General features: G+C 38.4%; 1 protein-coding gene and 1 pseudogene across 2 annotated transcripts in view; both read right to left on the bottom strand.

Moving 5' to 3' along the window:
- Positions 1-14,603, bottom strand: part of LOC150019820 (exophilin-5-like) — an 89,494-nt gene extending 74,891 nt beyond the window's left edge. Inside the window, exons 1-2 of one of the 2 annotated variants that reach the window (XM_090266692.1) lie at positions 14,548-14,603; positions 6,479-6,640 (exon numbers count right to left, since the gene is read on the bottom strand). In XM_090266692.1, the coding sequence (XP_090122818.1) occupies positions 6,479-6,597 (119 nt within the window). In that variant the 5' untranslated portion in view covers positions 6,598-6,640; positions 14,548-14,603. Of the gene's footprint in view, positions 1-6,478; positions 6,787-14,547 lie in introns of those variants that run through there. The other variant, XM_090266691.1, reaches the window with a different exon arrangement.
- A 10,815-nt stretch (positions 14,604-25,418) lies between these two features.
- Positions 25,419-26,229, bottom strand: LOC150019819 (S-formylglutathione hydrolase pseudogene; annotated as a pseudogene).
- Between the last annotated feature and the right edge of the window lie 426 nt (positions 26,230-26,655).

The raw sequence follows: 26,655 nt of genomic DNA, 5'->3' as shown, positions 1-26,655 counted from the left end.
TAAAGTGAGGGTAATCACCTCAACTCTTTGTACTTCACCGTGGAAGGTGGTACTGCACAGAGATTCAATGCAGATGGAGCTCACAAATCCAATACTTCCTAGCAGCATTATCCTAATCAAGATTCTTATCCTCTCTAAACTTCCTTTGCAGAATGGAGATTTTTTTAAATCCCTTAACTCGTTAGGTTGTTGTGAATTAAATGATGCCCTGGCCAGGTGACTGAGTTGGTTGGAGCATTGTCCCCTGCACCAAAGGTTGAGGGTTCGATCCCCTGTCAGGGTACATATCTAGGTTGTAAGTTTGATTCCCAGTTGTGGGCAAGTGATCAACAAGTATTAGCTATTATTACTGTTGTTGTTATTAGCTTTTATAAAAGATAGAAATACTTGCTTTATCAGATTGGGATGAAAATAAAAACAGAAAAAAATCTAAAAGAGTTGTAATGTCACAAAGCCTAAAAAGGACACCTTGCCCAAACTTAGGATATTATAATAGTTCCACATGTGTTGTCTATGGAGACCAACTCTCAGGAATAAGCAGACAGGAGAATGTGTCTGAGAGAAAGAATTCCCCTCGGTTTAGAGGAATTGACTAAATTGGATATTATTGGAGAGCTGCAGAAACCACAGAGATTCATGGTGTTATTCATTATTAGATCATTCAAGCCTCTAGCCTACGCCTGTTATGGCCAGGTGGTTCTCATTGTCCCTTCTTCAGGCCACATAGGGCTCCTTGAGGACAAGCTATATATGAACACCTTCAGATTGCAGGATTCACCGCAACTAAAAACTTTCATAGACTGAAGCCATCTGGGACAGAATCCATTTTTTATTCTCTGCTATGTCCTCAGGCCAACACAATGTCTGGGATCTGATGTTTCTTGAAAGTCAATCTCTTAGCCAGAGGCAGATTTCACAGGCTAGAAGAGGAGGGAGCAGGCAGAAAACTTAGGAGAGACAGGAAATTTGTGTATCTGATTTTTAATCTCTGCAGGATGCGGTAGCTTCCACTTCACCACTTTAATTAATGCTGTCCCACTGAGGACTGAGTCACAGCTCGAGGACACTAGTATAAATCATTCACAAACAACTAAGTTCTGGAAAAACCCTCCTCAACTGCAGTCTTGCCATTGAGAAAAGATAGTCCAAATCTAAACATGCCATTTTTCAACTTGATTACACCAGGCTTTGTTAACATCTTATACTTAAACATTTTTGATTGTGAGCTGAGTAGTGGATATAATCTCTTGGTACTTTCCATTTCAGTTACATTTATGAGATGGGGTGGGCAGGGTGGTGAGGGGTGATAGGTAGGTAGTTGTGTTTTCTAAAGACAATTTTCAGAATCAGTAAGCTGTGATTCAAATACTCAGCCATTTCTCTTCACTGTGGCTAAAATGACAGACTGTGCAAGGCCTGAGAACGCATGCCCAAGTAAATACTGCCAAGGAAAAAATCCTTTCCACAATCCAGCAAGAAGTGGAACTGTCAGATTGGATTTTAAATGCCAATTTCTACCTCTTTAACAGATTCTGAGAGTATTTCTATAACACGAATCTTACACTCACATGACAGAATAAGATAAATATAACATGGAGATTATAGTGCACTGCATGGTTCAAAGGGAGGAGAAATCTTGTCTGGTTGGGTAAAAGATGTTTCAAGTATAGAGAAAAGGAAAACAGATGGGGAGAGAGGCTCCGCACTGCAAGTCTCTGACTTCAGTGCAGGTCATTAATTCCTTCAACTATTTATTGGAAGCCTATTAGATGCAAGCTCCTTGCCCATTCCTGGTGTTCCCTGTCCTCTGAGCCATGAAATCCTATACCTTTCCCCTCATCTGCCTTCCCAGAGCCTCCTCAGATGGCATGTGCCCGCATTAATTTCTGCCTGGCCTGTCATGTGTTCTGCCCTCTGGGTCTGACTTTCCACCTTGGCAGTGTTGGGCTGGAGGGCAGGAGACAGACTCTCCCGGCTGTCAGGCAAGCTCTCGCCTTTCGTAAACATTTATTGAATGTTCACCATGTGCCAGAAGCTGTATCAGGCCCTAGAGATTCATCTAAAGAAGAAGCACAGATTTTTGCCCATTTTCTTCCCATTGCTGTACACATGCGCAGATGTCCTGAAGAAAGTGCAATTATAATATAGACAATATTTTGTGTTCTGCTTTTTCACAGAACAATGCCACATTTGCATTTCCCCACAGTTGTATCCATGAAAAGCTTGCGGTGTCTACACAACAACCAATGTAGTCAGAAATATAGAACTAAAATATCACACTGACTGAGATATAATTATCTCTTCATAATTGTCCTTTGTAATGACTGTGCTCTATTGGATATTTAAATTTGAAATTTTTCACTATTTAGCTACTATAGGTAATACAGCAATAAATATCTGATACTATATGTCTTGTTTTTCCTCTACTAAGTTATTTCCTCAGGAAAAAATATAGCATAGTGGAAAAATATGGGCTTTGGAGCCAGATAAATTGAGATTCAAATTTTAGCGCTGCCACTTATGAACTGTGTGACCTTGGTAGAGTTCCTTAACCTTACCAAATTTCAGTTTCCCTTCTCACAAAGTCATTAATAATACTCACCCCAAGGGACAGTTGTGAGGATTATTCAATGCTGACAGATAAAATGGTTTTGAAATAGATCTGGGTTTAGATTCTGGCACTGCCACTTAACTTGAATAAGATACTCAAAATTTGTAAGTTCTTTCCTCCTCTGAAATGAAAATTAAAGTGTGTACCTAGTGAGGTTATTGGGAAGATTAATTAAATGTATATGTATAACATGTTTAGTACAGTGCCTAGTATATAGTAAAGGACCAATAAATACTGTCATTATCATAGTAATTAGTATTATTATATAAGAAGGCAGCACTTAATAAATATTGGCGTGGCCATCTTCTCCACCTCAATCTCCTACTAATGAAAAATATCCAGGAATTGGATGAATGGGTCAAGGGTAAGTCATATCTTTATAGGTATTGCAGTATAGTTCGCCAGAAGGATTATATTCAATTTGCAATGCCACTAACCATATGCTGAATCTACCCCTACCCATTTCACTCCAACCCCACAATAATTTTTTTTATTTTTAAAGGTGCAACATGATATCTTGAGGTTACTTTAATTTTCATTTCTTTATTACTTTGAGAGTGAATATTTTCCTATGTTTTGTTTACTGTTTGGATATCTTCTAGCATGAAAGATTTGTTTCTATCTTTTGACTATCAGTTTGAATCTTGGTGTTTTTATAAAGATTTAAATAAACTGTATATATTAGAAACATTATAATATTTAATGCAACTACTTTGTTAGTAAGCTGGAGCCAAATGAGGTCTGGTACTAACAAGGGAAGATCAGGGGAAAGTTGTGTGTTCAGGAGCACTTTTATGCATGGTGAACTCAACTATTCTCACACCTTTCGCATCCACCTCTGGACATCTATGGCCCTGCATAGTTCTATTTTTCTAACTCTAAAATATTTCTTCTTGGTTGTCTTGTAGACTCCTCAAGCTAAGCATAGATTTAACTGAACTCATCAATTCGCCCTCATCCAGCAAACTTTCCAAGCCTCCCCATTCAGTCCCTTATTGTCCTAGCCAAGAGATCTTGAGGCTGTTTCTCAATGTAGCAAGAAGGCTTCCCAGAGTCTCAAATAGTACTTTTGAATGATAAGTCATGTGTTCTGATTTTTAATTTGGAAAATATTATGATCATACCTATCAAGAAAATAAGCAAAAGAGGCAGCCAGGTTGACATGTTATCTCAGACCTTTTCTGCATGCCAGTACCTGCTATTAAAACTGATGCACATGAGTTGGTAAGCAGAACAATCCCATGCAAACTGCTATCCAGTGACAGGTATTTGATAGGCGGATCCAGGAATTAACCAGGGAAAAGAATGTATTATTGTAGAAATAAGTGCCTTTAACATTTGGCCCAAGTGTCTACTTTCCTTAAATTATTTTTATATTTAAATGGTGACTTTTTAAAATTGGGGGGGGGTAATTATTTTTAATAGTTTAATCATTAAGAGTATTGATTTTGCCTTAGCATTATGGCTTTTTCTATTGATGTTCCAATTAGGATATGAGCACCAGGAAGCCAGAAAATGTGTTGTAGCCTCCAGCTGAGGCCTAGCCCATGGCCTTTGCCATCTACGGGTAACTCCAGTTCCCACTCAAGTCAGCTGATGTGGGCACCAAATCCTGCTACAGAGGAAACAGAAGGCAAGCATCGGGTCAACTGTAAAAAGTCAAAATTCTCTCAAATGAAAAATATACTATTTCTAAGACTATATAGTTCATGAGAAGCCTGACAGGGTGGATTTAATGGTGGGTGCACCAGGTACACGCCCTGGGTCCCAACTTCTGAAGGGCCCCACAAAACCCCAACTTCACACTTTTTTTTAATGACACCAAGTTTGGTTTCATATGTGCAATTTTAATTACGTACAAGTTTACAGTCAGTGGTAAAACCTGAGAGCATGTTTATATTCACTTATTTTCATTATTTCATTACTACGCTGCATACTATACAGATATTATGCTGCATAGGCCCCGCGCAGCTGCACTACCGCTCCTCAGAGCAATAGAATCGTATTTGCTACTTTATACTTACAAAGATTCTCCTGCAGTGCAGACTTACCATATATGCAAATACGCAGGGATGTAAATTAGTTTGTGGATATGTACTTGTTTCATTTACGGTTTAAAAAATAGTTTTCTATACATATAAATAAATATTTTTATTTTCCCTGTCTCTCTTTCTTTTTAAGAAGTCCAATATTTTCTTCTGTGCCCGGGGCCTCAACAGACCTTAATCTGCCTCTGAGAAGCCACACTGATAACATTCAAAATGCAAGCTTCCCTCTCTCCTGATAGATCCTAATTCTCCCCTCAATTTCCCCAAATATATACTCAGTCACTTAAGAAGCCCCATCCTCTGCAGAAACAAGAAACACTTCCAAGAACACACACTGAGAACAACCACAGTTTCTTCTTCCTTTTGGAATATGTGTTGAAGACAAACTGCATGCAGTTCTAAAGTTCTTTTCAGGTTGGATGTGCCTGTATGTAGTGCATATACACATTTGTGGGTACATGCACGTGGGTGTGGACAAATTGTGTTTATGAGGCACACTTTTACACTGTTTGAGGAAATTATGCGGTATATTTTTCTAAAGGCAGAATATAATGGTGTGAAATACACGTGCTCAAACTTCAAATATTCATTTCTCCACATAAAAGCCAGATCTAGTGGAGAAGACAGGGCTTAAAGTCCAATGTATTCTAATTGCCTTTACAGAGACCAACTAGGGTTTCCCTATGTGGAGAGTATCTTTGGGTGGGCAGTGAGATCACTGGAAAGAGGTGGAAACCTAGAGCTCACATCACCACCACCACCACCAACAAAAACATCACTCACAAATAAAACAGCTTCCTAAATATCAATCGATGCCATATTATTTTGGTCTGAGAGTGGTGTCCTGAATTCTCTTCCACAGTCAACTGGGAAAGAAGGGTTTGGATGGTCTATTCCAGAATTGGTGAGAAAGTTTTTTTAATTCATTGCAGGATTTAACCACACTTGCCCAGCAGAAACAAACACCTGGTTAATTTACATCCCAGCCAGTAAGCTCTTGACTTCATTCCCTGGTAACTACAACACTGCATAGTAAGGTCAAGGGTGAAATTCCGAAGCAACTTCCCCACAGCAACACCAGCAAGGAGACCCACCCATTGTAACCAAACCCCGCACTCCAGTCCTAGCCCGGTTTATTCCACAGTTTGGCAAGTTCCTGGAGCTCCAGACCTTGGGGTGGGGACTATTTCGCCGCCAGTGAGAAGCCAGCTCTTCCCGGCCCCCCTCTGACTGTCGGCGTGGGGTAGAGAAAGGTTTCGCTGGGACTGAGTGTGTGTTGCGGGAGGATGTACAGTCTGTAGGAACTGCGTAAGCACGTGGGTGTGCGCGGGCCGGGACTCCGCTCCACGCAGCGCCCTCGTCCCATTTCACCTGTCTGTCCCACTCCCAGCAACAGACCGGGAGGCAAACGAGCACAGCGAGGCAGAGCTGCGGGGCCTCGCATCCAGCTTGGACGCCCCCTCGGGGGATCCTGCTCATGTATCCTTGCGGGGGATGGGGCAGCCACTCCTGGGGAAACGCACCAAAGAATGCGCCAGCAAGGCGAAGGTAGAAGCTCGCCCCACCCAGTAAGACCCGAGACTCGTTCGCGAACCCTTCTGGGATACTGGTGTGTGGAAAGAGCACCAACCAGGCACCCCAGAGTCCTTAAGGAAGAAACTCATTGTAGATTTCATCCGGCCGGGTGCACTCCGAACGGATGTTGCGACTCCGGGGACCCCGAACAGGTGTCCCATGAAAACTCCGCGCCTCCCTCCCCGCACGCCCGGGCTACTGCTCGACGCAGGCCCCGGGAAGAGAGAAATAATTTGTTTTGTACCTGATCCTGTCCTTCTCTGCCCTCTGTAGCTCTTCATTTCTTTCCAGCACCTGAAGGATCTTCCTGGCTTCTTCGTCGTTTAGGAAACTGAAATCAAACCCCTGAGGAATTTTCGTCATTTTTCTGTTTGTTGTGAATTACACTTAAGCTTCTCGGCGCCTCCTGTTACGATGACATTTTTTAAGATAGAGAAGACTTGATCCCATAGCCAATAATAAGTCCGCCCCTTTGAAAATCTAAAACCTCAAACTTAAAGGACAGCCCACACCTACGGGGCTCACTTTGACACCACCTTAATGACAAGTTTGTCTCAACCTATCCAACTGAGATGCAAAAGAAGCGACTAAAGGAAGAGAGGGAACCAATCCCATTCCAAAGGGGCGGGCCGTACCTCGTCCCCTCCCCTTTTGCTCCCCCACCCCTTATTGTGTTTGTTAAACCAACAATCTTACTTAATTCTGCTCTTAATTGAGGCTGAGACTTAAGTGCTGGCTCCAATGTATTTGTTTTAGCTGTTTGCTCTCAGAATTTGAGCTTGACTAATAGGAGTGCTAATCTTCCTTTTCAATAGAGTGCCCATAGGAAGTAAAATTGCTTGTAGGAGCTTTAAACTGGCTGAATGAAGGTTAGTTACCCTATCTGAAGGACCTGAAAGGGCTGATCTCATTACACATCCTCTGTGAGAAGACTAGGCTCAAGGGCTGAATTTAGCGCATTGTTGGAACAACCGCCATTTTTCAGACTCCTCTACCCCACCCCATCCAATTACCCCACAAAAGTCATTCTAAGACTTTAGGGAAGAAACAACATAAGAAGAAAGCCCTGGAGCAGAGTGATAGGAATCACCTGTTTGTAGTTTTCTGTAAGATTTGATCATCATCTTAATAAGCTGTTTCTGAGAAGTAATGTAAGTACCACTTTCAAATTCATAAACCCTCTGACTAAAGCAAAATGTAATCCTTTGAAACCACAAAAATAGGTTTTCCTAGAAAGTATTATTCCAAGATATGATGGAACTTTCTAAACATATTCATAGACTGTGTATATTTAAAAATAATCAAGCCTTTTTCAGAAAATGTTTCTTTTGTCTTCACTTCCCACACAAAAATAACTTGGTCAGATCAACTTTCCTGATTTATAGCCTTAATTTGGTCACTTCTTATGTAGTGGAGATGTAACAAAAATAGTGTCAAAAATGGCTATTTATGTTTTGGCATCTGGGTCCTCTACTCACCTTGGTTGTCATTATTTAAGACATGTTTAGGCAGGTAGCCATTCAAATAATTTTCAGTGGATGTCCGTTATTTCTATGAAGCAGCAACCAATTCAGTTCACCAGTGTTGTACAACACACACTCCTTTATAAATAGCCTCTGTGTTAATGATGGTGGTTTAGGAGTATGTCTTGTAAATGTCCATTTTTAAAAATCCTCACCTGAGGATATGTTTATTGACTTCACAGGGAGAGGAAGGGGGTGGGGAGAGGTGTTGATGTGAGAGAGAAATATCTATTGGTTGCCTTCCTTTTACTCCCTGACCGGGGATGGAACCTGGAACCTAGATAAGTGCCCTGACCAGGAATCAAAATTGCAACCTTTTGGTGTATGTTATGACACTCTAACCAAATGAGCCACCCGGCCAGAGCTATGTCCATTCCCCCCCCACACACTCATTAGTGTGTTCATTTATTCAGCATTCATATCGAACTTTTTAAATGTGGGCACTGGTAGGCTTTCATCCTGTTCTCAGTGTATCAGTGAATTGATCTCAATTCATATCCTGGTTCCTACTGTATGAAGGCATTGTACATTTTGAAGAAGTTAGTCCTTGTCTTCAGGAAGTTTATGGTACAGTGGGAGAGATAGCACAAATAGCAAAATCACTGCATTACACTGAAGAATATAATAGAGGTTTAAAGAAAGTTCTATTACAGCACAGAAAGAAGCTAGTTCCAGCAGAGTGGATTGGGGGAGGACAGAGTATTTGGGTTGCAGCATGAAAGGTCAGGAAGAAACAGAGGGTGGTGGTGGAAGAGGTGTGAGTCAGTTCCAGGCAAGGAGAGCAGTACGCTCTAGGAATCTTCTGGTCATTTTTCAGCTCTGACTAATGGCTAAAGTGAACAAGAACAGGAAAGCTAGAAAACACAGGGACACCTTCAGGAATTGCCAAGTGACGCATTCTGTTTAGAGTATACATTCTCGATAGAGAAGGTATTGCTCCTAATAGAGCAAAAATTGGTCCTTGGAGAGTAAAAACATGTTACTTTTAAATATAAAGTATAGAAAATAAACATATGTACAGTACATAAACACATAAACACATATACAGTATGTCAGTGGCACTAACATTTTATAAGAAGGGCAATTAAGAAAAAATCCTTACAAGGCTCCTTGGCGGCAGGGGGGGCAGGTGGCAATAATGAAAAAGAGGTTGAGAAACACCGGGCTAGTGCACAGGGCATATGAAGAGCAAACAAGGCTGCAACCTGACTATGAATTCTATGCTGAGAAAGTTAGACTCCATGTGTAAGCCATAAGGAGTCAGTATAGGTTATGAGGATGACAATGACATAGTTGAATAGAACAATGGAAAGATGACTGTGGTGGCAGCAGTAAATAAGGAAGAGTAGAGTGAGGATGGTGGCAAGGACATTGCTGTGTCGGAATGGTGATGTAGGAAAAGAGAAGGAGGACCTCAGCTACAACCGTGGATGTGGGAATAGAAAAGCGGGTTGGAGTCCAAAGACATTGACTGGCTAGACTAGTAACACATTTGGTATGAGTGTTAAGAAAGAAGGAGTCACCACAAAGATGATGCAAGTTTTCAAGAAAAGTGTCTGAATGAAGAGCAGTCTATTTGATAATACAACAAGCATATGGTTTGTTAAAAGATCAAGAGTTCAGTTTTAGATATAAAGAGATTGAGGTGTCTCCAGTTTAAGGAGATGCTCAGCAAAATGGAGAAATATGAGACTGGAAATTCTTAAAACAGGAATGGAGAAGTAGATTTGAAAGTCGTCTGCTTACAAATAATTGCCAAAACCCTGAGATGGATAAGATGGCCAGAGCAAAGGTACACACAGAGTAGAGGCTTGGCTCAGATCCTTGAATGACCATCACACTTCATCACCAACACATGCTTCAGCCCTGGCTAGGGCACAGCAGGGTGTCCAATTGAGAAATTTTTAAATTGAGGTTTTATAATGAGAAATTTGAAAGGCAATGAAGGTTGCTCTAAAGAGGTACAGGATAATTTCTGTAAGGCTATAAACTTCATGCTTTTAAAGTAAAAATAACCCTTAAAGGGTTGTTTGATGGGCTCATTCAGCCACCTCTAAGCAGCTATTTTCTTTTTTTTATTATTGTTGACACTATTATAGATGTCCCTCTTCCCTGTCTTTTTTCACCTTAGTATATGGTAACCCTGGCAACCTCCTGCCCAGCCTCCCAGCTAAAAAGATAATCATCACTTTTGTTTTTAGTAGTAACAACTGGATACATAGCAATAATCTTTAGAAATCTCCCATAGTCTCCTGTTTCCTCCAGTCTGTTGGCCAAATCTTTAACAGAAGGCTTAGTTTTTTCCCTTCCCTGACAGTTCACTCAGCCAAGAGAAATGTTGATCACACTTGATGGAATGTCTGAATTTTTGTCACCTAAAGTCACTTATGCCACCAGTAGGCCATTGAAAATCATCTCTGTAGATTGGGGATCATTTTTTTTTTCACAGAGAAACTGAGCAACACACACTTATTTATTATTTATCCCAGTCCCAAACATGCAATTCTGCCCCACCTCACATCCTCATTGTAAGGGGCTTTCAGTGTTTCCATTCCACCTGAAGAATGAAGGAGGAAGGCAGTGGACCTGAGATTTGTACCAACATCCAGTATTATGCTCTAAAAACAAAAGAAGTATAACATTTTCCAGGGCATTATATGAATCTGTTCTTAGCAACACCTGAAAAAGCTAGGTCAATAAACAAACATGCAAACCATAAAACACAGTACAATTCCCCTTGACTATAGATATAGGAAAAACTTCTAAGGAATGGCTAGTAAATTCAAAGATAGAAATATATTAAATGACTAAGTGGATTTTATTTTGAAAATACCAGAATATTATATAATATTAACATAGTTTAACTTAGTATTTCAAAGAAAGAATACTGTATGATAAAAACTTCTTTGGTATTATAAAATTTAAGACTGCTTTTTGTTTGAATTAAACTAAATTAAATTAAACTAAATTTAAAACCCCAATTCTTAAGATTAGAAAGATGCTACTTCCTTGGTGTAGTAAGTAGTGTCTGTCCCAGACAATACCAGTACCATAATTAATGTAAAAACATTAATTAATTAATGTAAAAGCAAATGAAGGGTACCTGGTATTATTACCTGTATTATCTAACATTGTTCTGTTAGTTCTAGTTGATACAACAAAAAAAGAAAAATGAGTGTAACTCTCAGGAAAGAAAGAATTGACTGCAGATGATGATTGTCTACTTAGGAAAAATCCCAAGAAAATCCATTTAAAAACTAGTAGGATTAAAGAGAGAATACACAGAAGTGACCAGTGTACTGATTCACTTAACAGTTATTTATGGAAAGCCTAGAATGTGTAGGAAAATGTTCTAGATACTGTGTGTACAGTGTTAACATAAAGATGTTCTCGCCCTCTAGAACGTTACATTAACTAGGCCAAGGGAGAAAAGTAAGAAAAAAATCAACATAAATTTAGAGTATGATAAGTGAACCACAATAACAGAGTGGTGGGTGGGAGGGGAGGAGGGTGGCATGGCTGTGGTGAGGGGCCATTGGAGCTGAAACCTGAAGGCTAAGTAGTCAGATGGGAAGAATTTGAAAAATAAATGTACAGATGACCTCTAAGTGGCTTAAATTTGAGTAAAATGTAGGCAAAAAACAGACTTCTGTGCTGTATATAAAATATTTTGAACTTACATAATCTTTATGCAAGAACTACTCCCCCGGGTTCCCTGCCCCAGGTAATGTGGCTTAGTGTTTAAGGGCACTTAGTATTTGTTCGACTTGTTGTGTCAGGCCCTGTGCCAGGTGCTGGAAACACAGAGGTACAATGACAAACAGGGTCTCTGTCCTCATGGAGTTTGCATTCCTGAGGGAAGAAAGAGACAATACCTACGTAGATAAATAAATAAAAGATTAACTAAGTGTAATAAGTGCCAAGAAGAAAATTAACAGGGTGATGTGACAGGGAGTGTTCTTGGAGAAAAGGAGACAATGTTACATGGGGTGGTCAAGAGGACCACCCTAAAGTGACATTAAGTGGAGAGCTGAGGGGTAATGATTCAGCCTTGGTAAGAACCAGGTGAAGGGCTTTCCAAGCAGAGACATGTACAAAGATTACGAGGCAGGAAAGATGTCGACATACTCTGGGCTGATGTCTCTGCACCATGGTAAATACGGGGCATTGGTGGAGAGGAGAAGACAAAAAAGGAGGTTGGAGACAGATAGGCATGGCTCTGCCTGACAATGTGAGGCAGTTAGGCCAAAGCAAGGGAGTTTAGATCTCATTCTAAGGTTCTAAGGGCATGGGCTGTGAATCAGGAGTCCTTGGTTCAAGGTCTGGCTTTACAATTTAGTCGATGTGTGTCCTTGGATGGTTATATCACTTCCTTATCTGTGAAATAATAGTAGTAATAGTACCCACTTCATGAAGTTGTAGAGTTAAATGTCATAACGTGTGTGAAGTGCTTAGCACATAGTAAGTTCTAATGAAATAATATATAAATGAAAGAGAAAATGAGAGAGAAAATGGAAAAAGGTGGAGAGAGAGACAGAGAGAGGGAGAGACAGAGGGACAGAGAGAAAGATCCCCAGCCAGGTGGTCTGCTGGATTCTGCTGTCTTTCCTCTTCACACCAGGCTGGTTTCTGGGATAAGAAAGTATTTTTAGATGCTCTCTCTTCTTTCCCTGCCTCCAAACTGGAGGGGATCTTACTTGTGGGGAGAGCTTACCTCAACTCACTTGTGACATAAGGATTAAAATAGTTTTAAATTAAAAATATAGCATGATGGCATCAAAGCAGTAAAAGAAAAAAATATTTATAATCTTATCATCCTAATTCAAGGACTATTGTTCCACATTCCAAAATCATCCTAAAACTCTTATCCATATTTGTGTGTATATAGTTATAAAAACAACTGTGTATATACACATGTTCATAACTCAGTTGTTAGCATATTGTGCATAGTTTGATAAAGGCTCCTAATATAGTTACTGGAAGACCTCTGTAGGAGATGATTCTACAATCTAGTGTGATAAAAAATGACTTTGACGGTTCTTTGAGAAGTTTAAAGTGTTTTACAGAAATAAGATTATTGACATTTCTTCTAATACTTCAGTAACCACTTGTGCCACTTTACAGTAGTCATTCTTTGGAAATTCTTTCTTAGAGTGATTCTGCCTACTTCCCTTGTGGTTGCTTTTCCTTTTAGAATGCAATGCCCTTTCAATACAATTCTGTGAACACATCAAATGACACCTGGAAAATAAATCTTTTTTGTTTGTCTTTGGGAAATTTTCTCAACAGTAAAAAAAGAAGGGAAAGCGAGAGCACCCACAATGATGACTGGAATAGAGACTTTGATACCTACTGCCCACCTGAGAGACAGAATGCAATTCCTACTCTCAGCAGGTTTTAAAAAATTCCTGGTGACTCACTTCGTCAAAATCAAAGCCTTATATTTGTTTGCTTCCATAGTACTAATCCAGTGAACCTAGTTTTACTCTTTGAGTCCAGGAGATTGCTATCTAGGTAACTTAGAAAGTCAGAGGGAGAAGAGAAGAGACACTCCCTATACATCCCCTGCTATAGTGCATGACTCGAGAGGAGGGTGAGACAGAAAGGGTGAAGAAAAATTCTAATATCAAGACTGATCTCAGCTTCTTACAAGCTTTGAAGAAATATCAACTCAGAATGAAATGAGAAAGATTGAAAGCTACATTTTCCTTCCCCCATCCACTGGTGCACAGCAGCCTCTTTGCAATCTTTAATTAACTAAACCATTATGGTTAATTAACAAACTATTTACATAAAATCAAATGGTGGCTCAAACTATGTATTTTAAAGAGAGTTTATTAATGTATTTGAATTTTTTCTCTTTTTGATTTAAAAACCTGGATTTTAAACTAGGTAAAATTATTATGTTTTTCATGCAGCTAGCACAGTACCAAGATTATATAGTTCTTCAAAACTTGTATGTGATATGAGCAGGAAAATTTTCATAGAATTTAATAACTTCATTTCTTCTTTCTAAATTCATCACCAGGACCAGCTGGTTGAAAAACTTTAAGCCAATCTAAGTAAATACTAATTATGGCCTCCTTAACTTAATCTTCATAACTTAATTTGGATGTATTCTAATTTTTGGACCTTCATTGCCTTTACTAAGCATTTGTTCTGATATATGGAGCACACTTCAAACAGTACCTAAACCACACAAATTTCAAGGGTGAGCTATCACTTTTGCTATGAAATCCAATTGTTTTCCCTGGAGAGATATATAAATATAAATATAAATGTATATTTATGTATAAATATAAATATATACATTTTTGAGCAATAGTGACAAGATTTATTAGGGGGGGGGATGGGGGGCACAGAGCATAGATGCCCCCAACGAGATCGCCTCATTGTCTTATCCGTGACAAGGTGGCTCAGCTCCAACTCACTGCAAAAGTCCAGTCTCTGGGACCTCAGACCAGCAGCCATGCCCATCAGGCCCAGGAAGGCCAGGACACCTGGTTATTTTTGCTGCTTCCCATGGTTAGAGGTTTATTTTTGCTATAGACTGAATGTCTGTGCCACTCCTGACCACCCCCCCCCCCCCGCCCCTGAAAAATTTATATGTTGAAACCTAATCCCGAATGTGATGGTGTTAGGACGTAGAGCCTTTGGGAGGTGATTAGGTCATGAGGATGGACCACTCATGAATAGGATTAGTGTTCTGGAAGAGATTCAGAGAGCTTCTAGGTACTCCTTGAGGACAAAGAGAAAACTGCAGTCTATAAATCAGAAAAGTGGCCCTTACCAGACATTGAATCTGCTGTCACCTTGATCTTGGACTTCCCAGCCTCCAAAACTGTGAGAAATAAATTTCTGTTGTTTATAAGTTACTTGGTTTATGATATTTTGTTATAGCAGCCCGAATGGGTTAAGACAATTGTCAACTGACAAGTTGAATGACAAGTACAATGTTATCAAGTGCCTTCAAACAGGATAATGATATATACGTTTCTAAATAAAGCAACTAAAAAACACAGAAGGTTGTTGCTGTGCATTGAGAAGCATGCTACATTCTCTAGCTAAGCCTGTGGGTGGGAAAGAATCATCTGCAATAGAGGGGTTCCTGTCAGTTAATAGAATAATCCTGCTGAGGGTAAAAATACACCATATACGCTTATTGTCCTTCAATTAAAACATCTATCTACTTTGAGTGTAATAGAGCAGAAATGGATACTCTCTTGGAATGGAGTAACTTCTAAGTTTTGCTAAATCCTATTAAACTAATTATCACATAGATAAAAATATGCTGGTGCTTTAATTAACTCTGTTCTAATACCAATAATCACACAATTGTATGTATCATATTAGATACTCTTCTAGTCAAGGGGTTTACTAGATAGGCATTAAAAAAAATTAATAGCATACTCCAATGAATAGTCATATGGGAGAAAAAGGAGTTAACATATAAAGAAATACAAACCAGAAATAGTATCCCCAAGACTGACTAAGAAAGGTCATGGAAATTTATGACTACCTGAGGAACAATCCAAGCATATAATACAACAATTTATATAATAACAGATGCCCTTCTACTTCTAGCCCTTTTTAAAAAACCTCAAGCCCTCAAATTCAATCAACATGTATTCCTCAAAGCTATTTTCTCAAGGTATAAAATGTTCTTATAATTTAAAATCTTTAATTATGATAAATAGCAAAGCTATGGAGACTTTGATCTTTTTGCCTTCAGTGTAAATATTTGAATATGAAATAATAGACTCTACATCTCCTTCCTATTTGTTTTTAAGGCTTATTTAATGGTAATGATATAGTAAACATTCAATGTGTTCTTCTCATGGCTTATCAAATTGCACATTGATGGGCTGGGAGGGGAGAGCAAAAGGGGAAAAATGGGACAACTGTAATTGAATAACCAAAAAAAAAAAATTTTTAAAAATTGCACATTGAAACACTACTTGCACACTAGATCCATTTGCAATGCACGCATGCATCCACTCATCCATTCATCCATTTTGGGTTGTTTCATTAGTTCATTTAAGGATATTTTGTTTGTTTGTTCATTCAACTAACATTTTTTGAGCACATGCCATGTGCCAGGCTCTGTTCTTTACCTCTCTATTCTAGTTCCTCTTTTTAGTTTAATTAATTTCCTAGAGTGGTCATTTAAAGCAGTTATTTGCTCCCATCTCCTACACCTCTCTTTTTGAAGAGTGTATCTATATAGCTCCATGTTACTCATCAGTTTTCCAGAAACACAGGTTATCTGGGCTTAGAAGAGTTTTATTCTGTGTAACTCACTGACTGTGGTCTTTGGACTCCTGCTTCACTAAAACTGTCTTTACCACAGAATGGGTTATAAGGGATCAGTAAGACACAGAAAGCAAATCCAAACCAATGCCTACTAGAAATATTGTGAAAATTGTATATAGTTTCCCAGGCTGGTTTAATAATTATATTTCAATGGGTGCGATTTCCTTTTGGGTGCTAAAATATTTTGAAACTAGACAGAGATGGTAGTTGTACAATATTGTAGGTGTACAAAATGCCACTGAATTTTTCTATTTAAAATGATGACTTTTATGTAAATTTCACTTCAGTAAAAATGTTTAAAATTTATATTTCACTGTTTTTGTTCATGTTAATAAAATTTTAAACTTCCCTTTCTTCACCTCAGTAGTTTAGGAAATAGTCCAAAAATAAACTCAATGTATCAAACATGATGTCATTATTAAGTCAGTCTTCTTAAAATGTAAAGCTTAAGTTTAGTCCAGCAGGTCAGTATTAAGCCAGAGGAGTTGTAAATATATGCAAGGCATAGCCACTCTGTTCTGATTTATAGTCTGTTTGTGCCACAGGACTCTGAGTCCTGGAACAAATATGTCCTCCACCTGTGGGTGGAGAGAGCCGATCCTAATAACATCTAATTACCATAAGTAGGAAGGGTTCTTTAAGGACTGACTTGAGGAAAGAAAGGGTGTTTCTAGAAGAAGCAAATTCAGATTTCAGAAATTTAAGGAAAAAGATGGCTGCGGTTCTGAAATGATGATGGAGAAGCATAACAAGGCTATTATCCATAAGTAAATATATATTTGAGGTATGTCCAGTGCTCCAGGGCAGAAAGGAAGATGTCTTGATGGTACTTGATCTGTTTTAGTCTAATTTTTGGAGGTAGGCAGTTATTTTTGCTGTATTTAATTGAGGGTAGGGCTGAATGTCTTTGCTGATTAAAGATAATCTATTATCCTTCCAATTCATGCTTCCTTCATTACTCTCTCATCCTTTGTGATTTTCTCTGTTTATTTTATGAATATTATTATTGAAAACTAGGACTCAAAGAAAGAATTTCCTACTGAGGAGGTCTGGATCCCAATCCCTTTTCTATAAGCAAGTATCCTAGTTTATAGGTGATGAGATGGGACAGTAATAGGAATGTTGCAGAGGTGACTTTTAAAGAAGAGGATAGTGGAGCATGGTGCCCAGAAAACTAACTGGTCTGGAAGTGGCTTTAGAGGCCAAGGAGAATGACAATAACTGAGGATCCTGAGTCCCTGGGGTCAAAGGGAAGAAGGCAACACTAGAAGTGGCTACCACTTCTGTTCAAGGAGGAAATCTGGGTCATGAGAACAAAAACAGTTTTTGGTTAAGGGGTTAGGAACACTCAAGGAAGGTCTGTAAATGTACAGAAAATTTTGGTAAAGGTAATAAGGATTTCAGAGATCATGTAGTAAAGAAATTAGAGAGCTAAAGCTAAATTGCATAGAGCTCAGTTGGACTGGACTAACTTGAAAGGGATTAGGAGTAAAGATGAAGTCAATGGACAAGGACATTATCCAAGAGCTAGATCACAAGGAGTAATGGGGTGTTTCAGGAAGCAGAAAAAAATTCTGGAAGAAGAGCATCAAACCAATTATCCCCAAAGTTCCTGATGGAGCTGGGGTGTGATAGAGAAGCACCTTGAAAGGGTGCCTCAGGGTAGAAAACCTTCCACTGCTAATGAATTGTAGGTGTTATTTCCACAATGAATTGATCACAAAAGTAGTGACTCTGGTGCTTGGATTTTTCTCATCCTTCAAAGACTCTGAGCACCACTAGCCTGAGGTTTAGAGTGACAGTAATGGAAAATATCTGCCTTGGTCAAACACGGGACGAGATGTTCTTTTTATAAAAATCGAACTTCATGATAGATTACAGCAGTAGTTCTCAACTGAGGGTGATTTTGCCACCTCTGGAGAACATTTGGCAAAGAGAGTAGTGCTCTAAGACAGAAGTCTGAAATCTTTGCTTAAGCACTTTCTTCTATTGTCAAAGATAAGTAGCAGCCCAATTCTCCTAGCTGCTGGGAAGGGGCCCCAGACAATTATAAAGGACTCCTTCCTTTTGCACTCAGCAAATGTACTCATTCTTCATGGGGGAGTGGGGGTTTCTGGCATCTAGTGTACAGGACAGAGATGCTGCTAAAAATCCTACAATGTACAGGCCAGCCCCTTACATGTTCTACTCATTGCTAACTCTGTCCTTTGAAAAGCTACTCAATTTCTCTGATGGATTGAAACAGACAAATTGCTTGCCATGACCATTGTATGGTGGATGTGTGTGATAATGAATCATTCTGAAAAGAATGAATAGAAATACAAATGTAACACACCATCAGAGGCAGAGACGAACAGTGACTAACAGTCCCCTCCCACCCGATGCTGTGTGTGCCTCTTCGAAGGCCCACAGCACCTTCCTCTGGGAGGGCTGCAGCAGCCTTGTGCTGACCTTTCATCCTCCACCCTAAGCTCTTTATAGTTCATTTTCCAAATGGAAACTAGACTTGTTTTCCTAAAATACTGCTTTCAACATATGACTTCCCTTATCAGCAGTCTGTGAGATACAGACATCACCTTCTACAGGAATCCCCAAACTACCTGTCTCTAAAGCCCCATCTTCATTTGACCCTGTTGCCCCTCCAGACTACTCCAGTCAGTTGGTTTCCTTGAGATCCAGGTATTGGTTCAGACTCTTCCTCTGTCTTGTGCTCCCCCATCTCCTCCACTGTACTTATCTATATCCTGCCCATCTTAGACTTGGCTCAACTTTACTTCCTTTATAAAGCACCTGCTCCAACCCACCTGTCCTACTTTTCCAAAAGCTTTTTGACATATGAATTAGTCCCATACAACTTAATACTAAATTATTCACTATTTTTTAATACATTTTTAATTTGGACTCTAATGAGATTATAAATGTCTGGGTTTTAAGCCTTTTAAAGACAGAGTTTTATACTAAAAACTTAAGTCAAGACTCACGTTGCATAAGACTTTCTCCACCCTGCCCATATGATTCATTGCTGCCTGATGAGAGCCTCCCTCAAGCCTCAGTCCACACATACAGACCTTTACCATAGCAGCTGGAATTAATTCTTTACTACGCTTTTTGTTTACACACTTCTCTCCCCTGGCTAGACGGTAAACTCTGTGAGGCAGGAATCATATCTTAATTATTTTTATCTTAAACTCACACATTTAGCTCTAGTTTCAATTTTTTATACCACTTATTGATTTTTAAAATTTATAAACCATTGAAAGCATTTCCATTTACCCTTACAGACTTTAAAAATCTTAAATGATGGTCTTTCATTGTGGTTTTCTAAGGGACATCAAATTGAGGCTCAAGACAAATAGGAGAGACTAGGAGGTCTAAAAATAGAGGTTCTTTGGAAATACTCTGAAATATGAACTTGAGAATGAACAGAAGCTGTATCAGAATAAATTGATACAACACAAATATAAAATATTACTAATGAGAATATCACTATCCAACATAAGATTATAGAAAAAGGAAGAGCTTTATTTTTGTTTGTTCACTTTATTATCTGCTTGTCACTTACATGCCTTGAGGAGCTTAGAACTGAAAAATAGGAGAGATATTTCTAGAATTATTTAAAAAACTTACTTAGACCTATATTTATTAAATGTCATATGGTTTTTAGGGTGTGGAAAATATGAAGTCAAGTGGAAAAAATTACATCATAATTTTTCCTTATTTAATTACAAAATACCCTCCAAACAAAACATTTTTGCTCTATAAATATCTAACAGAGTATCAAACAATTGGAAACCATGTCATTGCTGGTACTTACATCTGGGCAGCTGGAAATGATGCTATGACTTGCATGGTGGCTCTAGAATGTGCTAATAATTGTCTTTGTTTTGTTTGGCTCATATATATATATATATGCTCTTCTAATTTGCATGTGTAATTGCTTAAATGCCATGCAATTACCCACTTTCCTCAGACAGTGATTTATACTTGTGAGGAATCCCTCCCCTTCCCTAATCTTTCATCCCTCCACCCACAATGACATCAAACAAGATCACATGTCTGTCAATTACCATTTCCTAGATCAAATCTAGGGATATTTCTTTAGCCCTGGGACTCTGTCTTATTATTTTCCAAAACTATTCCCCATAAACCAATTTTAAAATCTTATCTTCATTGAAGAAAATTGCATCCCGGCATTTCTGGCAAATCACGCATTTCAAGCTGACCACAGTACATCCATTTATTTTATCTTCTTTATAAGCTAGTATTCCTGAAAGGATTATTGAAAGATCAAAGTCAGCTGAATTGCTTGTTAAAAATGAATATTTCTGGGCCCATTCAGACTAACTGAATCAGAATCACTGGTGGTAACCAAGTATCTATCCTTTTTTTATTTAGTATTTTTAAATTAATTTTTAATTGTGGTAAAATACATATAAAAATTTATCATTGTAACCATTTTAAGTGTACAGTTCACTGGCATTAAATATATTTATATTTTTGTGAAACCATCACCACCATCTGTCTCCAGAAATCTTTTCATATTGCAAAGCTGAAACCATATTCATTAAACATTAACTCCCCTTCCCCCTCCACCCCACCAACCTCAGCCCTGATAAACATCATTTTACTTTCTGTCTCTATGAATTTGATTACTCTAGGTACCTCATATAAGTAGAATCACATACAGTAGTACTTATTTTTTTTGTGACTAGGTTATTTCACTAGCAGAATGTCTTCAAGGTTCATCCATGTAGTAATGTGTCAGAATTTCTTTTTTTTAAAGACTGAATAATAATTTATTAAGTACATTTAAGGAACTTGCATTTTAATAAGCACTTTAAGGTAATACTAATATACAATAAGGTTTGTAACCACAACCAGGATTTTTTGGCGTTCAAATTGTACTTTCTCCTAAAATAAAGATTTGGAAGCTTCTGCTCATCACCTCCTAACAGTGAGGTGCAAAAGAAAGGTGCTTTTGTGATTACGAATTCTGAAAATGGACATTCAGGACAAGCTAATTAAACTCTGGAAATAGAGGAAGCTTCAAATACACCACTGTTAAATTTAGTTCTTCTTAGGTGCCCCTTTGCACACTGGTGAAGGCACATTTGCCGAGTCCAGATGTAGGGGGTCCTCTCTGCTTGTCTGCAGCTCCTTCTCAGTAGCTAGGAGAGTTGGGCTACTACCTATCTTTGATGGTAGAAAAAAGTGCTAAAGCAGAGATTGCAAAGACTTCTGTCTTGAGGGCTGCTCTCTGAAAGCCGAAGTTTCATGCTCAGTGTGTGTGTGTGTGTGTGTGTGTGTGTGCGTGTGTGAGAGAGAGAGAGAGAGAGAGAGAGAGAGAGAGAGAGAATGAATGAGCTTGGGGCTGAAGGCTGAAACACATAACAACTGTCCTTGAGAATTATTCCTACTTGAATTAGTCTTCCACACTCAGATTCATCCTGGGTTCTTGGTATCTCACAACAATACATGATCTTTGATTTGTTAATATTTTTTATGTAAGTGGTTCTTAACCAAGGGCAATTTTGCCTCTTAGGGGGCACTGACAATGTCTGGAGACATTTTTGATCATCACAACTCAAGGGTAGGGGTAGGGATAGGAGAGGATGCTACTGGTATCTAATGGTTAGAAACCAGTGATGATGTTAAACATCCCTCAGTGCATAGGACAGCCACCCAAACAAAGAGTTATTCAGTCCAAAATGTCAATAGTGTAATACTGAAAAGCTTTGTCCTATTTTTCCAAATTAAAATTTTATTGAACAATGAAGATTTATGATAGTGATATACAGAGATTGTGTTTATTTCCAGGACTAGAGTGTTGTTTCAAAAGAAGATACATTTGTAAGTTGGGCTAAGTGAACAAGGTGTTGCATGATCTTATGTATAACAAGGAATGTTTGTCCAACAAAGAACTGAAAATTATAAAGCCTTCCTGAGAAAATCTATTTGGACAATGGTGTTACTCTGACATAGATAGACAGATCCCTACCATTTGTGTAAACCATCAAGACATAACCTACCGCTGCTGTCTTAGTAACTTCTATTCTTTCGTTATAAGATTCTCACCTAAAGTAGTTGGGACCTATAGGCCTTACATACAAAACACATACAACTGGATTATAACACACCCATTTGAGTTGGGTGTCCTACTATGTTTGAAGTGGAAGAACATAACTGTCTTTAAGCTGCCTGTGAGCTTTGTCCTATTTGATATTGTCCTGCCTGATGTGAGCCTGATCATTTTTCCATGGCCCACCCCCTAACCCACTACCCTTGGCTGATTTTCCCTTAACATTTCCATCCCAAGCAGATTTTTGGTTTGACTAATTGGCTCTGATCCAGCTTTATTGTGGGACCAGCCTGAACAATTAGGACAAATTATAGAGTTTACAAGATAGCATGCGGTCTCCTGAATAGGAAGGGAGTAAGAGAGGCTCAGCCATGCACTGTTGCTTTAATCCTCTGCATAAAAGTCTAGAGGCATTTCTTTCTCTTCGCTTTCTGTTTCAGATTAATCAGACTTCTCATTGAAGAACTGAGTATAAGAATGAAGCTCAAATAGTGTCACCATAGCACTGTTGATATTTGTCTTCTAAAAATTCCAAGTAATACTTACAGCTATTTTTCACTTATCCTTGAAAAGTTTTGATATTTTCATTGATAGACTCTTCGCCATTTGCCTAAAGTGGCTTTCTAAATGTAAACTGGAAATGAATCTGCAGATCAAATGACGGTGATGGTGGATAAGCGGTACCTAGGAGAACAGAGGAATTGAAGAGCAAAAAAGGAAAAAGAGGGTCATACTCTGGTGATTTCACCGTGCCTTCATGAGACCACAAGGCTTTTTGCTGTGTGTGCTTTTCTTTGGAGGGAGGGAGTCAGAGACTGGAATAAATCTCCTATTTGGCAATACTTGCCTTAGACTTGTAAAGCCCATCATGTGCAAAATGCCAATCCTCAAGTAAGACTATAATACATAAGGATTTGAATAAGCTAATTCAGTATTTATGACCATCCCAGGAACATGGTGAGAAGTTACAGATCAGAAGTGGTGCATTTTCTTATTTCCCTATAATATAATAGCTACCATTTATTTATGCTATTATCTTATTAATCCTTTTCATGTATTTTCTTATTAATCCTCACAGTAGTTCTATGAAGATCAAGTATTACTAAATCTCACAATTCTAAGATGCTCATTTTTTTCACACTTAGCATCTTTGAAATCAGGAAACATCCTATGGTGCATACTGTCTAACAGCCGGGGTCAGAAAGACAGCAGTCATGACGCCAGTTGTCATTGCCTGCTTATGAGCAAACTTGGTTGTTACTCCAGTGTCATGAAAGTGGTGGCATCAAAGTATGACTTGGAAGAAAATCCTAAAAGAAAACTGAATGCATCTTTCAAGAAATAAGCATCAGCAATGCTCTTGATGGCATAGAGGTCAATATTGCGTAGAAAATGGGGACATTGATGACTATGAGTAAAAAGGTGATTCAGAAGGGTCTCTTTATGTAAAATTTGAGGGATTCCTTAAGTAATTTATTTTGCCAAGTTTTTTTGTCTTTATGCATCGGGGTGATATGATATGATTAAAATCTCTCTCTGTCTCTCTCTCTCTCTCTCTCTCTCTTTCTCTCTCTCTCTCTCTCTCTCTATATATATATATATATTTAAAGTCAGCTCTTTAAATAAGCATGAACTAAAAACTCTATATTATAAGAAAGCATTGTGTCTAACTGGCAGCGTATGTGAGAGAAAAATAGGTCTTACAATATACAGAATATTCGGTTCAATGAACTATGGTATTCTCCTTTTCCTGTCAATAAGAAAATGAGCCTGAAAGATTTTAAATTTCTTGCCTAAGCTCACACAACTAAAAAAGGAACTAGAATGTGACCCTAGTTGTTTCTAATTTCAAAACCTTTTCTTATTTCCTATGGCACTGTATTGCTCCTTTACTGGGTCTTTCCTAAAAATCATAGACTTGTTCATTTGTTTTCACTAACATTTTATGACTCTAGAAACAGAACATTTACTTCCATTTTTCCTCTTTTTTTAATTTTTATTTTGAGAGTACATTTATTAAAGCTGGGGACGGTGAAACAAGGAAGGGCTTAGGATAGAAGAAGAAATAGAAAGAGAGCTTAGGTGGGGCTGCTTTGCTTCACTGGGAAGTCAGAGAAAAGGGGCCTTGGAGAAAGGTTCATGGGGTTAGACCAGGACAAGCTGCCACTGCTCATTGCACCCTGGTTGCAAGCCTCATGGGGTGGCTTAGAGTTTAGGAGATGCAGCCCTGTGGGCGAAGAAGCAGAGAAAGGGAAAAGTGCAGGCATGCTTCCGGGAGAGAGGGCAAGCCCATTTACTTAAAAAAAAAAAAAAATCTTTCTAAGTTCTTTCACAATGTGATGCATTACCAGTAAATTTATTAATAGCTTTTGACTTTGCAGAAACAGAGTCTGACTTTTTGCTTCTATTTTTACTATAGCTTGTCAAAACATTTTTTAATTTAATAGAAGAATGAACATTTATTGAGCTCTAGTTATACTAGGCACTGTGTTTGTGAGGTAGGTTTTATTGCCCCCACTTTAAAGATGAAGAAACTGAGTCTCACAGATTTTAAGTGATTCATCAAAGACATAGCAAGGACATACTGAAAGTAATTGGTAAAGCTGGGACTTTGAATTCTTTTGATTATGAGTGTGAATTTCTCTTCCCAATACATACACACACACAAAACAATAAAATGTATTAACTTTTCTTTATGAGGTACTATGGAACTAAAGTGACATTTGTCTGGAGAAGCATCAAATAATGAAAATCTATTTCTTATGTATACTTCCTTTATATTGTAGTGTTTGGTATTAAATAGAAGTGCTGCTTCTTCTCAGTCAACCTCAGCCAGACATAAAGTTATCACAATTACTTCTCCTTAGGTGATATGTATGTGTTAATGTTGCATTGGGTTTTTCACCATCCCTGATTCTATTGGCAGCAGTATGATTTCTCTCTGTGCTCCAATTACATGTATTAGAGATGTCCAAGACAATGAGCCCTAAAAGGAACATGTTCAGAAATTTCAAGTCACTGATAGTCCGTCAAGACTGTCATTCTCTGACATTGACAGAGAATGAGGGTCAGTCAATCAATCGTTCTATCCTCACTTTTTCCCAGTGTTGTTTTTTCTTTCAGGTTTCATATCTTTACTCAGAAAGTGATTCAACATAAAATGAAACATTTTTAACATTATGAAATTCAATGGTTTGAAATCTTTTCTCCTGCAATTCTGTTTATTACCATTTTTATAATCCTAAAAAGATTCTCTTATCTGAAGTTTTTCAAGCATTTAAGTATTCTGCATGATTAGTAATAAAGATTGCAATGAAGTAGTAGTTATGATTAATAACCCTTTTGTAATCCAAAAAAGACAGGATTTTCTTTTCTGTACAGGCAGCTACAAAGTTATCAGGTAGTAACTGAACTGTCCATCTGAAAAAAACTGGTCAACCTTTCCCTTGATCTATTAGTACATTCAACTGAGAACCTAGATAGGACTTTACAAGACAGGCAGCATCAAAAGCTTCCCATTTACTTTGGTCAGTTCCCAAAGCTCCCAAATATCCACTTAGCGCTTGCCCTGCTGCCCACAGAGCACCGAATTGCAAATTGGAACAAATGCTGAGACAGACTTGCATTTTCCAGGATTCCTTAAAGCAAAAATCACAGCTCCATAGCTACCCACAGAGTGGCCAAAAATAGACATTCTTTGGGGGTTCACTGGAAAATTGGCATTTATGAGCTGGGAAGCTCCTCCCTTACCTGAGAGGACATTCTGTAGTTAGTGGAGCTGTGCCAGTGTTCCAGCTCTCACCTTCTCCTTTAACTTTGCAGTCATGAGGACTGGTATCTGGAGCAATGACAGGAAAGTCATGTTCTGAGGCAGCCTGATGATGACCAGATTTTGATATAAAATTCTGTTCTGTCAAGTTAAAGCAGAGAGCCAATATGGTGCAGGTATTTTCCATTTCTGCCTTTGGTGGTCAGTTGAGAGCAAATTTCATTTTGCACTTAGTTTACTACTGTCTTGTTGAAAGTTGTTCTCAATACCCCAAAGCACTTGTTGGAAATCTGTTTCAATGTCATTCTTTTCCTGTCCAACTGCGGATTGCCTTTTGTCTGCACCACAGTGTAGATGGTCCTCCAGTGGCAGGAAGTGAAGAAGCAGTCTGGGAGAAAAGAAGCAGTAGGAGAGAGAAGCAACAGCCAGGGCCCTCAACATTGTCCACAATTATATTGAGATATAAAGTGACATACAACACTGTATTAGTTTAAGGTGTACAACATAATGATTTGATACATGTGTACATTAGGAAATGATCACTTTACCCCTCATTTTTTAAAAATGAACATCTCAGAAACATGCGAGTTATTTAGTTATCATGTGAAGTAGCATGCAGACAAAATTTTTTTTTAAGTTTACAAATTATATGAATTTCTGAAGTATTATCTCAAAGGAGTTGGGCTATTAATTCTTGTACTTATTATTATCAGAATAAACTTCCAATTTCCAGATTG

The sequence above is a fragment of the Furipterus horrens genome, unplaced genomic scaffold (assembly GCF_987537825.1).
Source record: "Furipterus horrens unplaced genomic scaffold, mFurHor1.1.pri manual_scaffold_2, whole genome shotgun sequence".
Classification (NCBI taxonomy): domain Eukaryota; kingdom Metazoa; phylum Chordata; class Mammalia; order Chiroptera; family Furipteridae; genus Furipterus; species Furipterus horrens.
This window is presented reverse-complemented; position numbering and strand designations above follow the sequence as displayed.